This window comes from Protopterus annectens, chromosome 4.part0 (assembly GCF_019279795.1).
Source record: "Protopterus annectens isolate FY-2018-M chromosome 4.part0, PAN1.0, whole genome shotgun sequence".
NCBI classification, from domain to species: domain Eukaryota; kingdom Metazoa; phylum Chordata; order Ceratodontiformes; family Protopteridae; genus Protopterus; species Protopterus annectens.
The window spans coordinates 671,044,322-671,062,305 of NC_056733.1; the positions used below are offsets into that span (position 1 = coordinate 671,044,322).

General features: G+C 39.7%; 1 protein-coding gene across 1 annotated transcript in view; it reads left to right on the top strand.

The window, feature by feature from the left end:
• HVCN1 (hydrogen voltage gated channel 1) overlaps positions 1–17,984 on the top strand; it is a 295,315-nt gene that overhangs the window by 217,702 nt on the left and 59,629 nt on the right. Inside the window, exon 5 of the mRNA XM_044068634.1 lies at positions 11,584–11,696. Within this exon, the coding sequence (XP_043924569.1) occupies positions 11,584–11,696 (113 nt within the window). The remainder of the gene's footprint in view (positions 1–11,583; positions 11,697–17,984) is intronic.

Genomic DNA, 17,984 nt, shown 5'->3' on the forward strand with positions numbered 1-17,984 from the left:
TGTATGAGATTTATATTTACTTTGCGTGTGGGTGTATCAGAGGTCTTAAACTGGGACACATTGCTCTGAAGTGTGTAATAAGGAATTACATTAGGAGTGGACAGAAGTATACAGTTCAGTCCCAGATTATAGTGTGTGTTCCTCTTGTATTGTTAGGGGAAAATTGTAAAATATTACTCCTGTTTAAGTGACAGTCTCACACTGGAGTCAGTAGTGAGCATTGAAGCTCCTTATTTACTGTCTCAGGATAGTAAGGGATATCACATTAATTAGTGGCAGTCTGGTGTGATTAGCCAGACATCACATTTAATTGGTGGCAGTCTGGTGGGATGTAGCCCTACTATACTCCTATATACTATACTCCTTTGAGAAATTGTTTTACTTCCCCTCAGAGATACCAGGGATGGATCCAATGAAATGTAGTCTGAGATAGTATAGAGTTGAGCCTTAACAGACTTGTATGCCATACCTGAGCTGAACAGCTCTCAGAGACACTAAAGGATCGGGTACACTGGTGTAGAGTTTGGGTTTTGCAGTTTTTGTAAGGCATGAGACATAAATCCTTTTCCATCTAGGTATATATGATTTCCTAGTGGTAGGATTTCTTACCTCTTTAATATTCAGCATGTCCTCAGTGCTCTTTTGTGTGAAAAGCTCAGAATTAGATCATCAAAGGGGTGTATGAGGGACCCCTTGTTCTGTGTTATTAGGTCAACTGTTACAGGAAGCAGCTGAGGTTTCCTCCTAGACATTTCCACGAGAAGGGTGATCCCATGCTACCTGTACCAAAAAGTGATATTGGTAGCAATTTTGGGTCTACTTCATTTCGTCGAAAACTCATTTTGTTGAAACTAAGATGACTGGGACCACTTGACTGAAAGCTCACTTCATGAAAACTCATTTGACTGAAAACTCATTTCTTCAAATGGTATATGCCCTTTTCCCCACTGTAGTATGATCCTGGAGTTATAGTAAGGGGTGGTGTTGGGGGCACAGCCCTCCCACATTGGAGGCTGTGAGGGCATAGCCCCCCCCACCTATTTTATACATTTTAAGCCATATACATGGATACTTACAACTCCAATGAATAATGCTTTCCAGTAGACGATATATACCCAAACTATAAGGGGGGCTATGCCCCCATCCCCCCTTACCATAGATACTAACGCCAGGATCGCACTACAGTGGGAAAAGGGCATATACCATTCTACAAAATGAGTTTAAGTCAAATGAGTTTTCAGTGAATTGAGCTTTCAGTCAGTTGAGCTTCAACTAAATGAGTTTTCGATGAAATGAAGCAGACCCACAATTTTGACCTATCCTGCCTCAATTGTTGAATCACCCTGGGGTGTAAAGGGATCGGTGCGAAGACATAGAAAAAGACCTGTCTATTTGGAAAGGGTTATCTCTTTGTTCAGGCTTTTCTGAATGGCATTCTTGAGCAAAGAATTTTCAGTTGTCTGTTCTTTGAAGAACATTTTAAACTGTCTGTTTGGAGAGGTGAACAGGTCTGTCTGAGGGACACTGCACCTGAAAACTAGCTGATGGAAGACCTCTCTTTGTAACATTCATTTGTGAGACTCTTCCTTTGATCTACTTAATTGGTCTGCCATTGTATTCTGCTGGCATGGTATGTATACTACCTCAAGTGGCATTTTGTGCTGCAGGGTCAGGTCTCAAGATGTCACTGCCAGCCTGCAAAGGATGAAGGATCTGTCACATACTGCTTGTTGATTACCACATTACAGTTGTGTTGACTGAATGCTTTGACAGCCTAAGTTTGCTAATGGGGATGTGAATCCCATCTCTGCTCCTTCATTGTTCAAGGGCAGTGATCCCCTCTGAAAACTGCTCTCTAACAATCACTTGGCACTGCATACAGCCATCTTCACCTCAAAAGGTCTGGAAAGGAATCTAGTTCCTGGACTCCATCCAACAACCATATCAGTCTTGTGACCTACAAACAAAGGGGCACATGGCAATTACAGGACTGGTAGATGACTATTTACAGAGCAGCAGTCTTTCAGCAGTTCAAATCACAGGACATGTGAATGTACCGGAGGCTCCTTATGCTGTTCTTCCCGACTGTAAATGAAGCTGATTATTCAGGAGTCCTGTCTAATTTGCCTTTTCTGAGAGCTGGATACTGTAGAGATCACCATGTTTGTACTTGTGAGAATGTAGTTCTCTGCTCAGAGCAGCAGAATAGGATGGATGAGGTAGTGAATGACATGGTTTTCATACTTTTGAGTGAATTTTCTACAGTTTGATTCCTTGTTTAATTGTAAAATGCTGGGAAGACCAAAACTTATCCTTATCTTCCCTTTCTAAGAAAAATGTGACACTAGTTTTTAGTTCTGTGGTGGTACAAGAAGGATAGATTATCAGTTCAAATCAAGGAAGTCCTACATAGATGGAGAAAAAACAGGCATCCACCACAGGGCCTGGCTCCTGCTGTTGATCATCCAATCACACTGAACATTCTGACTGTGGTGTCAGAGGTGATTGAAGCTACTAGGAAGTCTTTCACCAAAAATATGTTATCTTCTAATTGGAAAAGGTTCTCCATGTGGATAGAGAGAGATCTGTGCACCTATACCATCACCATGCCTCTCAACCTCTTAGCACAAAAATCTAGACAAAACCTAAAATAACCTTAAAAAGCTGCTAGAATAACAATTTGTGTTACCATGCATTTTTGAAGGATATGAAGTCTGAAACTCAAATGTTTGTAATTATTTAGTGAGGTCAATCCTTAATGATTTGCCAGAAATCCACATTTTTATGAGGAACAGATGAAAAATATGAGACAAAAATCTGGACAATCTGCAAAAATCTATCTGAGCAGTTTAGAGGTATGGCCACCACAGTTAGTCATCGTCCATGTGTTTCTTACCTATTTTGGGTATTTATATGATCTGACTCTGTGTTATATCATGGTGAAGGTCACATGCTAGCTATTTCTGTCATAATTCACCTTGAGGAGGATAAGACTGCAGCCAGCAATCAATGGTCAAATTGTTTCTTAGAGTGGGTCTGTATCTTTCCCTCCTTTGAAGAACTTTCCTTCCTTTTTTGAGACATGAACTTCCTGACTGGTAGACATGCTTGGTCTCTATACAAACCCAGTGATTGGCAGTGCTGAAGCTGATCTCTTAGACTATGTTTTCCTGGGTGACCATTATCTCTGCCTGCAGGATATCAGAGCTTTAGGTATATTTTCATAGGAAATCATTGTTTTTTCATAAGGACTTGGTATCCCTTTGGACTCACAAGCATTTCTTCCATGATATTATAATTATCTTTAATCCTATCCTTTCATCTTTTGACATTTTTTGTGATAGAGGAGACTAGGAGAGAGTCCTTCACAGCTTTGATGTGCACCAACAAGTTAATGTTCCACCTGAAGTGAAAATATGAATTTAGGAAGACAAAGCAGCTGTTTGTCTCATTTGCTGTGAGGAAGAAATAGTTGGGAAGATGCCTGTTAAAACCCTTTCAAGGTAGATGCTAGTTGTGTTATATTTTGCCTTCAGACAGGGGAACAGTCATTGGAAAGTGCTGCTGTCAAAGGTACTCTGCCTGGAGCATGGCTACTTTCAGTGCTTGCTTTAAATATTTCTCTTTTGCAGACATTTTATCTATAACTGCTTGGTTGTTGATTCACAGTTTCATCAAGCAGTCAAGCCTCTTTTGTATTTCTGTACTCCTCCTCCTTTTGAGCCTTCACATCTTGGCTGTCCTCCTGATCTACCTCCTACAGGGTTTTATTGGCTGAAAATTTTCCCAGTCATAGACCCACCAAGGCGGGTCAGTAAAGTTAAATAGAATAGACTGGTTCTTACTTATTCAGTTGATCTACAAGAGGAGAACATTCTCGTTGGGTCAGTTGCCTGTAAATATTCACCCATCATCCTTAACTTTGATGGCTTTGTCATCTGTTGTTTTCTGTGTGGTGTTTCCTTTAACTAGGGAAGTTATATTTTTATATTTTCTTGTGACAAGGTAGGTGTAGAAAGAATGGTATGGTATGAATTCTGTGGGTTATTTACTAGAAGGCTTTGTGGCTTACACTAAAGTCTAGAGCAGTAAGTACATCACCTTATGTTGATTCAGAAAAAGGACACTAAACAAGTCTCCCACTTAACAGAAATGCATGAATGCTCTTGTTAGTGTTTATCACGCTAAAGTTGTTTTAAATCAATATATTGCTGAACTGCAGTGAATTTTAGATGCTACCTTTTTTCATAATATTTTAGGTCAACTAAAAGTCTTGTCTTCAGATTCAAGAGTTTTCTAATAGAGGTTGTAGGAAATTGTGAATCTATTTTTTAAGACATCTACCTGCATGTTCTGAAAATATCTCTAAGTGGTTCTTTAAGAAGGAACCTGTGGACAGTGCATAGCTAGATATTGTTCAAAATATGGCCATGCATGGTTTCTTCATTTTTTTAAGCTGTTTACAGTGGTAAGCTGTTGTGAGTTCCCAGTCTCGAACATAGCAGTGCCAACAACTTTAAATACAAACTGCAGCATTTCATTGAAGACCAATAAGGATTGTGGCACCACAGAACAGTACAGATAATAGATGTTCTTCGTCTTCCATTGCTGCAGTCCTTACTATTGGGTATAGTCCGCATCCAGTCGGCCCGAATACCAGAGTATAAGGCTGACGTCGGTCAGGGTGCATTAGACTGACGTCAGTACGTCAGGGTACTAATGCGCATGACCGGCGTCATATCCCCAGTCTTTTTTGCCGCGTGATCCGATGCAGAAGCAGTTTTGCGAGTGCAGGTTGGCGTTCTGAAATATTTCCGAAACCGGAGTTTCAGACCGAATCAGAGTTGGCTAAGTACCCCGTTGGGGAACATTTTGGTTTTTTCTTGCCTCAGTATTTAACCGGATGTCAGAAAAAGTGAATAACTGTATTTCTTGTGGGAAACAAATACCTCATAGGGATTACCATACATTATGTATACCTTGTTTAGGGCCTGAGCACGACGTTGTTGGTTGCCGCTCTTGTGCTAAGTTTAACAAACGCACTATTAAGAGGAGGTTGGACTGTGCCAGATTAGTGTTTGGGAAGCGTTGCAATTATAAAATGCCGTCGGATGCTCCGGCGCCCGCTTCATCCAAGAAGCGCAAGGACAAAACAGCGAAGCCTAGGGTTGATGAACCGGCAGTCCCAGACGTCGGTTCTTTAGATGGCTCAGTAGAGCCAGAGGTTTTGCCAGGAGTTTCTATAGAGTCTCAGGCAGAAACTTTACTGTTACAGGATGTACCCTCTCAGGAGGCAGGCCAGGCTGAGGGGCTTCTCAGGTAACTATTCTTCCCTCTCTTCCCAAAGTAGTTAGAGCCTCTCCTTCTGTTGCCAAAACTTCTTTTAGAGGTAGGCCAACTTCAGCTTCAGTAGGGGCTTCTCCTAGCCTTCGGGTTCTGTACCTAAGAAACATATGCTTAAAATGGCAGAAGATTTGATTACTATGATTAGAGGTTCTATGGGCCCTCCTGATAAGAGGCCTAGAGTGGAACCAGAGTTTGACAGTTTTGAACAGGGTTCGGGGCTTCTGAATCTTCTGGAAGATTTGCAGGAGTATCCTCATTATTCTGATTCTGATGTGGATGATGCCACTCCTTGGCTTCTCCTCCTGAGGATTTTTCATTTTCAGAGACTCTGCATTCCATGAGGGAGCACTTTAAATGGGAAGGCCAGGATTACTCTGATTCCAGGAAGAGGCTTAGGGAATTCTTGTTTTACCCCAGCATAGGCCCTTAGCTATACCTCCTGTGTTGAATGTGGTGGAAGATGTTTTGCAGAGGCTTCCCTGAACCCTGATTCTTTGCCTCCTGCTCCTGTTAAACCTGATAGGTACTATAGGGTGCCCGAAGCTCATAAGTATTTGTTTAGGAGTCCTAGGGCGGACCCAGAAACTGTTTCTCAGGGGCCTAAAGGTGTTAAAGCCTCTGTGGTTAAAAATCCTGTTCCCACTGACAAAGAGGCAAGGGCGTTAGATAGGTGGGGTAAGAAAGTGTATACTTCTTCCACTCTAGCCATGAGAGCGTTGAATTGTCAGTTTCACATGCTGAAATATCAAAATTATCTCCTTTCACAATTGAAATCTAAGGTGGATGCTTTGGCGGAAGGTATTGATTGTAAAGACTTGCTGGATTTAGTTTATGTGTCTGAACAAGTGGGCAAGCATTCTTTGCAATGTGGTTTTGATGCTGTGCAGGCCTCCTCGAGGGTGGCTGCCACTAGTTCTGTTCTTCGCAGGCATGCCTGGTTGAGGGATCAAAATTTGGCTGAGCATGTTAAGACAAGGATTTTGGATGCTCCTTTACAGTCTGATGTGTTGTTTGGTTCACCTGTGGAAGCAGTTTTAAAGAAAATGGAGGACAAAGCTAAGTCTATGCAAACTGTTAAAGATTTTTGCAGGTACAGCCACAGAACTTTAGTAGAAATTGGCCTGCTAAGGGGTGGACATATCCTGCTTATGATTCCCAGTCTAGGGCTAGGTCTAGACGTGGTAGGGGCAGGGCTCAAGGTTCTTTTAGGCCTAGCACAGGGAGTTCACCTGCTCAGACTTCTGGTGAGGGCAGGGGTCAGTCCTTTCGTAAACAGACCCAATGACCTGCCTTTTCTACTGCCAGTAGATTCTCGTCTGGCAGCTCCTTTGGAAGGACAACTATCTCTTTTCAAAGGAAATTGGGATTTAATTACTCAAGACAGATGGGTGTTGGACATCATTCTACCAGTCCCTGTGTCAGAAAGGGGCCTAGGATTTTATTCTCGCATGTTCCTAGTACCAGAGAAGGGGAACACGTGGAGACTGCTTTTGGATTTATTTCTCCTCAACACTTATCTGGACATTCCCAAGTTCAAGATGTTGATGTTACAACAGCTTTTACCCCTGCTGGGCAAAGATCACTGGATGGTAACTTTAGATCTCAAGGAAGCTTACCTTCATGTGCATATCAGGCTAAGTTACAGGAAGTATCTGCGGTTTCAAGCTGGAGATTCTCATTATCAGTTCTCTGCATTGCCCTTTGGCTTATCTACTGCCCAGAGTATTCACAAAGGTTCTGGCTCCAGTGATAGCTTACTTCAGGCTACAAGGACTTCAAATCTATCCTTATTTAGACGACTGCCTGATTCTGGCTCAAGAAATGGAAGACCTTCTACAGCATCTGGAATATCTTATAGCAGTGCTAAGATGCCTAGGGTATTCTGTGAACGAAATAAAGTCCAGTCTAGTACCCTCTCACGACATGTGCTTTCTGGGTGTGAGACTGAATACAGCAGCCCAGATGGCCTTTTTAACCCCGGACAAACAAAAGAGTCTGTCACTTTACTTCCATCAACTATCTCATCCGTCCGTGCTGACTGCAGAGACAGTCCTTCAAGCATTAGGGTTCATGGCATCTTGTATTCTGGTGCTTCCCAATGCCAAACTGCATATGAGGAAGTTACAATGGTATCTCAAAAATGTATGGACACAGCACTGCCAGAATTTAGACACTGTCATTCAAATAATTCCTTGCCTTCAAAGAGTATTTTTGTGGTGGGCTCAGGAATGTCACCTAAACAAGGGACTCTCTGTGACCCGGCCAGAGGCGAGTCAGATTTTACCGACAGATGCCTCGGACATTGCTTGGGGAGCTCATCTAAATGTAAAGTGGATACAAGGCAAGTGGCCTGCCAGACTACAGCATCTACATATCAACATAAAGGAGGTGTTAGCAGTCCAGTTCGCATTGCTGGCTTTCAAGGAGTTACTTCTTCCAGGGCAGGTGTTGATTCTAACAGACAACACAACTGTCATGTGGTACTTCAACAAACAAGGGGGAACACATTCTTATCCTCTATGCAGGCATGCAATGATTTTATGGGAGACTGCGCTACGCTTGCACCTAACTCTTCAGGCAAGGTTTCTGCCAGGAGCACAGAACTCCTTAGCAGATGTGTTAAGCAGACAAATCATGGATCCCCACAAGTGGAAACTGGATCTTCATGTATTTCAGAAATTGACAGTGTCATGGGGAACTCCAGACATAGATCTGTTCGCTTCTCCACTAAACCACCAGCTGCCACAGTTTTGCACAAAGGGGTTTCATCACACAGCTTGGAAAGTGGATGCTCTGTCTTTCAGTTGGACAAACCTTCATCTGTATGCCTTTCCACCTCTGCCTCTTCTTCCAAAGGTACTGTTAAAAGTCAGACAGGACAGGCCAAGGATGATTTTGATAGCTCCAGATTGGCCTCGGCAACACTGGTACCCTCTACTACGGAGTCTGGTAAAGAAGCCTCTATGGCCTTAACCTTTGATTCCACATCTGTTATCCCAGCAGGACGGTCATCTGCTCAATGTCGAGCTTCACTCTCTTCATCTGACAGCCTGGCATATTCTGTGTTGAAACACAGCAGGTCTCAACTTCCTCAACAAGTTTTAAATGTGATTATGGAAGCTAGAAGACCTAGTACAAGGAAAGTGTACGCAGCAAAATGGAAGAGATTTTTATTTTGGTGTAAAGCAAAGAATTTGGAGATTTCTGAGCCTAATTTGAGTATGGCTCTTCAATATCTTACTGAGTTACTGGACAAGGGTCTGTCCTTCTCTTCCATCAAGATTCATGCTGCAGCAATCTCAGCTCACTATGATTGTGACCCACCATTGTTTTCGCATCCTTTGTTCAAGCAGTTTCTTAGAGGGCTAAGAATATAAGACCCCCACGTAGAGCTCCTACTCCTGCTTGGGATCTCAATTTTGTGTTGGAAAAACTTACTCTACAACCTTTTGAGCCTGCGGCTACTGCTGAATTGAAATATTTGTCATGGAAGACTGCTTTTTGTTGGCTATTACTTCTGCAAGAAGGGTGTCTGAGTTGCAGGCCCTTATGGCAGTCGAGCCTTTTGATTTTCCATAAGGATAGGGTATCATTACGTACTAATCCTTCCTTTATGCCTAAGGTGGTTTCTAGTGTGGCTTTAAACCAAACTATTCATTTGCCTACCTTTTATGCAGACCCCCAAAATAAAGGGAAAAGATTTTGCATACTTTAGATGTACACAGGCAATTGCGTTATTACTTAAGCAGGACTAAGGATTTTAGGCAGTCTCAGCAGTTGTTTGTTTCTTTTGCTTTGAATTCAGGGCAAGCCTGTGTCAAAACAAACTATTTCTAGGTGGATTGGCTTTTGCATTGCATTTTGTTATTCCCATCATGGCAAGGAGGTTCCAGCTGGGATTAGGCCTCATTCCACTAGGGCTACTGCCACTTCAACAGCATTTCTACGGGGTGGCAACTAAGGATATTTTGGAAGCAGCTACTTGGAGTTCAGTGCATACTTTCTCTAAGCATTATCACCTTCCTATCTACTCTAAGTCTAGGGCTGGTTTTGCCACAGCTGTTTTGCAAGGCATGTTGTCAGCTCCTGCTTCTTTATGATTTGCCAGCCTCCCTTACCTCTGCTTTGGGATTCTACCCAATAGTAAGGACTGCAGCAATGGAAGGCGAAGAACATAGTACAGTTTTGTACCTACCATAAATGTAGATGTTCGAGGATTCCATTGCTGCAGTCCAATTTACCCTCCCTCCTTCCCCTCTGTGTTTAGGGGTGGTTGTGTAGGTGATTTACCTGCTTATATTTTTGTATATATTCTTCATGTTTTGGTGCAGGTATTTTGGGCCTTGTCTTTTTAGGGTCTTCTGACATCTGGGGCAAGAAAAGACTGAGGATATGACGCAGGTCATGCGCATTAGTACCCTGACGTACTGACGTCAGTCTAATGCGCCCTGACCGACGTCAGCCTTATACTCTGGTATTCGGGCCGACTGGATGCGGACTATACCCAATAGTAAGGACTGCAGCAATGGAATCCTCGAACATCTACATTTATGGTAGGTACAAAACTGTACTTTTTTGCACACTCCTGATTCTAGAATTTGCTTCAAAGAAACTTTCTAATCCTGCAAGAAAAGCCTCATTTTTATTCTTGGTTATGAATACAGTGACTTTGGCATGTAGAATAAAAGAGGCTTCAGCCTCATACCACACAGTTGTTGAATTGCTTCACACCTCAAGAGGCGCATCACTTCAGGAAGATATGTTGAGAAGAATATATTTATTGCCTTCAATGAGTTCATGTCTAAAAAAAAAAAAGTGCAGTTTTGACATTGCTAGGCTTGTTAGACAGATGGCATGTATTGTGTTCTTTAAGGCCGAAAAGTTCATTTGGAGACAAGTCTGCCTGTGAGAACAGTTTGTATTAGATTACAGCAGAAATATGTCCTATCCTTCTGACAAAAAAAAAATAGTAATAAATAAAAGGACAATGGGTCACATAAAATCCCTGAGATGGTGCTAATGGTAGCAGGGCTGTTGTCTTACTTGTCACTGATCTATGTAAATAATCACATACCTCTCAACTGTACAGATTTGTGCTTCTTATTTTTGGTCAATTTTTCATAAAATTGTGGCTTTCTGGCAAATTAGTGGCAAATCATTAAGGACTGAAGTAAGAAAATAATGACAGAAATTTGAGTTACAGACTGCATACCCTTCTGAAAATTCATGAGAATGCAAAACCTGTTGTTCTATCAATTTTCTAAGTTTGTAAGGGCAATATTTAAAAATTGCCCCTATTTTTGGGCCTTTGTCCCTCTTTTATTTATGGTTTTGTCCAGAGTTCTTGCTCTGAGAGGTATGAATAATCAGCTAGAATGTGGTTAAGGCATTAAAAAAATAGTAGAAACTTCACAGTGTGGAGGGTATGATGTTCACTTCCTAAAATATTTTATGCACTTAGTTCACTTAATAAAAATCAAACTGTAAAATACATGCTACAAAATAATCAAATAAAAAATAGTAAGTAGTCCACAGTTGAGTTAAAAATAGAATATCCTTTATTGTTCGTGTGTTTCAATAAATGATATTCCATTTTAACTCAGCTGTGGACTACTTACTATTTTCTGTTTGATTATTTTGTAGCACATATTTTACAATTATGTTTTAGTTTGATTTCTATTAAGTGAACTAAGTGCATAACATATTTAAGACGTGAGCATCATACTCTCCACACTGCAAAGTTTCTACTTGGTTTGTTTTGGACCCAGTGCAGGTTGCATATTGGGTTTTATTGAGACTTCGAGGGATACCACGGATTTCTCTTTTTGTGGTTAAGGAATTAAAGCTCATGTTTAGTGGGAAGAGGAGTTGTAGACTCTAATCTGTGGTGGGAGCATCTGATGGATAAAATGACATTACCAGACAAAGGGAAATTACAGTTTACGCATGTTTAACAAATGAGCATTCTTAATGCAGGATGAATGTGTGTTCACAAAGAGAGAGACAACAATAAAATGCATGAATAGCTGAAGCAGTAATATGGTAAGTACTGAGAAAAAAGCAGCTCTGTATGTTTTATTTTGCTGTTCCTTTCTGCTATACTTCCTTTTTTCTGTCAGGATGTTTGTAGCTATAATGTTAATACAAGATGGCTTTTATGTTATTCTACACATTTTGAAGGTGCCTATGAAGTTCCTGAACCTCATGCCTCATCAATGTATTCTGCTATTTTTCCAGGAGTTGTACTGTCAGTAAAAGCCCAGGCCAATAGAAAAATAGCCGAATTAAAGGAAGCCAATGCAGGACTTACAAATTCCATTAATGAACTTCAGCAGCGATGTGCACAACAGGTAAGAATGGTGATGTGCTGAAAAACATGATGTTTTGTGACTTAGGAAAAGAAACGCACTCTTTGTTGTCACTAAGCTTTATAATTACTGGATAATTATGGCATATGTCTAGTAAATGTAACATGGTTGAGCTACTGCCATCAAGCACTTGTTTTATTGTGTGTGTGTGTGTGTGTGTGTGTGTGTGTGTGTGTGTGTGTGTGTGTGTGTGTGTGCATGTGTGTATAGTCCTCTTCTAAAAATCTTGCAAATTGGTTCCTATTTACTTGCCCATTTGGCCCATTCATTCCATAAGAATGTGAGCCCTTATCAGCTCTCCATTCTCCAGCGAGAGTCGAGTGGTAGGCAAAAGGTGAGTATTACTGGTTGTAGGGGGTAGCCTACCCTCTCCCCACTGGTCACACCCCTTGCCTCGTTAGTATCTCAGCTATTTAGCATGATTGCACTGTGTTACAATAAGCTCAACCAGCTCAAAACTGCACTGGATAAACACCTTGTGCTCCTGGTAAGTGCCACCTGTGTGGTGAACTAGAGCCATCTCCTTCCCTCCAAGATGGGACATTTGAGTTTCAGACTTTATATCCTTAAAAAATGCATGCTGACAAAAATCCTGTTATTCAAGCAACTTTCTAAGTTTATAAGAAATATTTTAAATCTGTCCTTAGTTTTGGCCCTTTGTCCCCCCATTATTTTTGGCTTTCTCCAGTTTTCTTGTGCTAAGAGGTTGAGATATGCCCCCAAATCTGTTTATTTTCTAACTTTTGTGGTTCAGGGTCATCTTCCTACTTATTCTCCAGTGATTACACTATGTTACCCACCACAGAAATCCTTTCTTGAACTGCCCAGCACTCCTGCAGTCTTGGCAGGATGTTGTCAGTCTTCTGTTGGAACTCAGTATCTCTTTTAAACTGAAGATACATTTTACCATTATCATTGTTTCATTGTTTCATTGTATCATTGTTGAGGAAGTACAAGTACAATGATATCCGTGACTAGCCTGCACATTTTATACTTCATTACCCATCGCTTCTTTTTGTTCAGGTAGTGAGAGTGGAACTGCAGAATGACAGTACCACACAAAAGTTGCATTTAGAAGGAATGTGTCCTTGGGCAGTGTGTGTGTGTGTGTGTGTGTGTGTGTGTGTGTGTGTGTGTGTGGGTATGGTTCTCTAGCTGTGTTGTATTTTAAGAAACAGCAAATGACCCTTTACTATTTGCTTTATATTTAGAACCATTATAAAAAAATAAGGCACTCGCTAATTCTGGTTAGCTTTCTTTTATTTACTGACATTTGATCACCTGAAAAGTCTGACTGGGTAGGAGCCCATTTTCAGCAAAGGCCCAGAGTAAAAAGCTCCAAAGTATTACAAAACACTTTAACATAATTTTGTGTCTTTAAAAATAATACAAAAAACAAATACAGTTTAAATAAGTATACCAAACTAGACATAATATGAAAATGCAAGTTATATGACAAGTTAATAGAGAAATTTTAGCCAGTTTATACAGAAATTAAAGGTATTTAAGTAAAATGCAAACAGGAATTGCAATACGAAGTGAGAGAAAAGCAGGCTTATGGTATATTTAGAGAGAAAGCCAGGGGAGCAAAATTGATCTAAGTAAGGATATGAGTTAATTATTATTTCCCGATAACATTATTTTTACTTGATAAATCCGTAAATTGATATTTAAGTATTGTGGATCATTTTGAGACAGTTACAAGTCTTTTCAGGATGTAAAATAAATGAACATAAAGGCTATATAATAAACAATGCACCCACATGTGAATTAGTTCAGCAATACCCATATTTAGGTGTATGGATTGGAATTATTCTATTGATCAGCTAAGGATATGTGGGAAGGGACAGAACAAAAGATAATACAAAAACTGAGAAGTTGGAAGCTCTTGCTTATGGATATGAATAGTAAGATACAAGTGGTTAAAATGTTTCTAGTTCCTTTAGTTTTATACAACAAGTCAGACATATTTTTATCAACACCAAAGACATTGTAGACCATAATTAACAGAACTGAAGGAATTTATTTTGGAGGTGCGGTTGGTTCTCTCTACAGAATGAGGTACTTTAGGATTACTTGCTTTTATAAGGATATTTTAGAACTAGGCAGTTAAAGCTCATACATAACGCAAGCAGAAGGTTATAAGTCAAAGTCGAATGGGATGATGATGAAACAGGGATAAGTTCAAGAAATCTGGAGAGAGAGTAGGATTATGGGTGTAGGACCTTAAGGAGAATAACAACTATACAAAATATAGTATTCATAAAGTAGCAGAAAGAAATTCCAGGACTAAACCAACATGAATGAAGATTTTACTGAAAAGGATAAGTGTAACCAAGAGTATAGGAAGTCAGCAAAGGGAGGCTGGAATTTACCAGAGAAAATTGGCAAAAGAGCTAAGGTTTTGGGAGGAAATAAATAAAGTGGGACATTTAATACAGTAGTTTTTTAGTCTATGACAGGGAAACCTGCATTCCAGAGTATAGGCAAAGAGAAAGGGACATGGAATTATTAAATAAAAGACTTGCTCTGGTAGTGTTTTTGGTTGTGTATTAACAGAGGTTGCTGATAAAAAGGAACAATTAGTAGAACTTACTAAATATTGCATGATAACTATAAAAAAACAACTAGAGGAGGTTAGAAAAGATTGGGAAGAGAGAATGGAAAGGCAATATAGAAAGAAACAATGGCTGCCAAGTATGCAACAAAGTTCAGAAGGTTCAGGATTTTTGCTTGGAAGCATACCTCTCTACTGTCCAGATTTTCACAGAATGTCCAGATTTTTGCCTCAACTTTTTGGTCTGTTCCTCAGAAAATTAGTATTTTTCTCGATTTTTGTGGCAAATCCATGCTTATAGCACTCATTTGAGTTTCAGACTTTATATCCTTCAGAAAATGCATGATAACACAAGATCTTATTTTTTTCTACTAACTTTCTAAGTTTATAGGAGCAGTATTTAAAAGTTGACCCTAATTTTGGGTCTTTGTCCCAATTTTTTGTCTTAAGATGTTGAGAGGTGTGCTTGGAAGTGTTTTCATGAGTATTTTTATACCCCCAGCAGACTTCAGAGTTTTTTTCTTGAGTAGATAATAAATGCTGGACATGTGATGGGAAACTGGTAATTGGGAACATATATTTGAGAATATAACAACTTGGCAGATTTTAAAAATTTCCTACAGAGCTCCTTGTCAGAAATCTTAGAGAAGCAAATGGTTGTAACTAAGGAAATTATTTCTTTTGAGGTGGGATGGTAGGATCTGAATAGCCGAAGCATAGTAAGGCCTTACTAAGTTTAATGCTATTGGTTGCCAGAAAAAACAATTGGTGGAAAACAGAAATGAAAATCTAAACCAATGCAGCTGATGTATGGAATATAGTAAAGTAGGTAAAAGAACCGGGGGTGAGATGTTTAGAAGGGAAGGAGCAAATTACATAGAAATAAAATTTGTGGGAACGATACAAGTACAATAATGTTCACAAGGAAGAGTCAAATGTAAGGGAAGGGGGAAATGAGCAATTTATGTAATGTTTGAGTGAATAAACAAATTGTAAAAAGAAAATGTATATTTCATGAAAATAACAGAGGAGATTTTCTTGTCTGTTTCCTTTTGTGTTACTGTGTGTGTGTGTGTGTGTGTGTGTGTGTAGCAGACAGCTTCAAAAAGCATCAGTGATGAGGGGGATTAGATGTTAGGAAAAAGAAGTAATCAATGATAGTATGTCAGCCAGTACATTTAGGGTCTATTATTGTCTTAGTCTTAGCAGCTATTTTAAAGGGGTATTCTCCAAGCTCTTAAAACCCACTGTTTCAAAGTCAGGGGCTGTAGTGTCTTGTAACTCAGTTATGCTACTGCTCATGCTCAAATGGGAATATGAGTTTAAGGCAAGGAACTGCCTCAGCTTATCTGAACGTGGTATTTGAGTTCAACTGAGTTAAGTGCAGCAGCCATGGTGAAGGGGGGATGGGAGTGTGGATTAGGTCACCAGTGGGGAAGGAATTTTTTGATTTAGGCAGCAAGAGGGGGATTTGAGGTTTAGGGAGTGGGAAGGGGTCTTAAGAAGAGGTAATAAGATGGGGTGTAGGGTTAAGGAACGAGATGAGGATATAGAGCTAGGGAATGGGAAGGGGTCTTAAGGCTAAGCAGTGGTGGCTGGTGACTTCAAATCAAAGTGGGGCTGCAAGAGACAGCTGAATAAGTGGGGCCAATTGGAAGGGGTGTGGCCAACCAGAAAGGGGAGGAGCTATGCTCAAAACCAGAAAAACTGGAACTTTTATTAAATACGCTGCCCTGGGTGCCAAGCTGCCATTATGAGAGTCCAATCAAGACAAAATGAATTATAAAAGAAAAAATATTTCAATGCATTGGCTGCATGACAGTTTACTTAATATCTACATGGAAACAAAAAGGTTGTGAGGCATGAAAAAATAAATTACTTAAATACATTACTGGAATGCCAATCAAAGTCAAGTATAAAAAAACAAGCAGCACTGAACTCAAACTACTTCTTGCACTGCAGTTCTAATTATATTTTATATTCGGCTTTATAAAAGTACCAAGTAACATGCTTAAAGTAGCAATCTCTGTGATACCCCCACTTGTAAAAATTTTTCTTATCCAAAAAAGACCTGCTGCCTGACAACAACTATCTACTTGTTTCATGGGGAAAACATGATCAAAGTAAAAAATGAACAGCAAACAAGAAACAAGTTCAAGATAAATTGCTTAAAGGAATACTGCACACGTTATGGACCACACATGATAGATTGGCATTCTGTTTAGTTTACGGGTAAAGCATGCAAAGATGATTAAAAGTCTCCAACAAAGGTAATGAGCTTCTTAAAATACTGTAAAATCCTGTCCTTTATTACAAATACTGTCATATGCATTTCAATACCCAAGGCTTATACGTTATCTAGTTATGTAAGTATTCTCTGCATGGCAACAACAAAAAGGCTTTCAATGTTAGTTCTTTAACAGTATGCTTATTAAAGCTTACTTGCATCTTACAATCTCAGACCAGCTTACCTGATGGTCATGAAAACATTGCTACTTAAACACAGAGCAACGGGCACTTTCTGAATAATAAGAAGCATAAATCAACAGTATAAAAATGACTGAATACCAGAACATTCTACAAAATCAAGCAAGGACAGATGAAAAGCCACTGTAGTACTTGTGTCTACCTTGGATGGGGGATACTCTGCACACTTACACTGCATAACTGCTCCTTGCCTTGCTTGGACACATCCAGAGTCACTACATGAGGAGTGGGGTGCAACAAGTATGTCACAATTTGAAATGTCTCTGGCTGACTGTGATGGCCCTGACACATTTGTCATACCTCTCAACCTCAGAGCAAGAAATCTGGACAAAGCCATAGATAGAAGTGGGACAAAGGCCTAAAAATAAGGACAATATTTAAATATTGCTCTTATAAACTTTCTAATAGAATAGTAGGTCTTGCATTAGTATGAATTTTCTGAAGGGTATGAAATCTGAAACTCAGATGCCTGTCATTTTCTAACTTCAATCTTTAATGATTTGCCACTAATTTGCCAGAAAACCACAATTTTATGAAAAATGGATCAAAAATGTGATGCAAAAATATAAAATGGCCACACAATACAGCTGGGAACCTGTCAAAGAAGGGATCCTTTTTTAATATTAGTACTGCTAACTTGAGCAGCTAACAAAATAAACAAATCTACATGCATTTCTGAAATAAAAGTAATCTTATAACTCTGATTATTACAGTTATTTATTAATTGTAAACCCTCCACGTTTTCTTCCAAAATTGCCATTTTGCGGAGAGATTATTAGAGGGAGAGCAACATTTTGAGCCAAAGTCGGGGACAGTTGAGAGGTTTGGATATGCCTAATTCTATAAAGCAATTTATTTGCATGTACCTCTCAACCTGTTAATGCAGGAAATCTGGACAAGCCCAAATATAGTGGGGAAACTACAAACAGTACTTAAAATTGCTCTTAGTTGATAGAGTAACAGGTCTTGCTTTAGCATGCATTTTTCTGAAGGTTATGAAGTTTGAAATTCAATGTCTGTCATTATTTAGTGACTTAATTCCTAAATGATTTGCCAGAAAACCACAAATTTTATGATGAACAAACCAAAAATAAGAAGCAAAAATCTATTCATTTTGTGAAAATCTGTACAGTTGAGAGGTATAGTTCAGCCGGGGCTGCTTTGAATTTGCCGCCCTTCCCCTTCATAAAATCGTGGTTAAATGGAGCCTCCCCCCTGCAGCCATT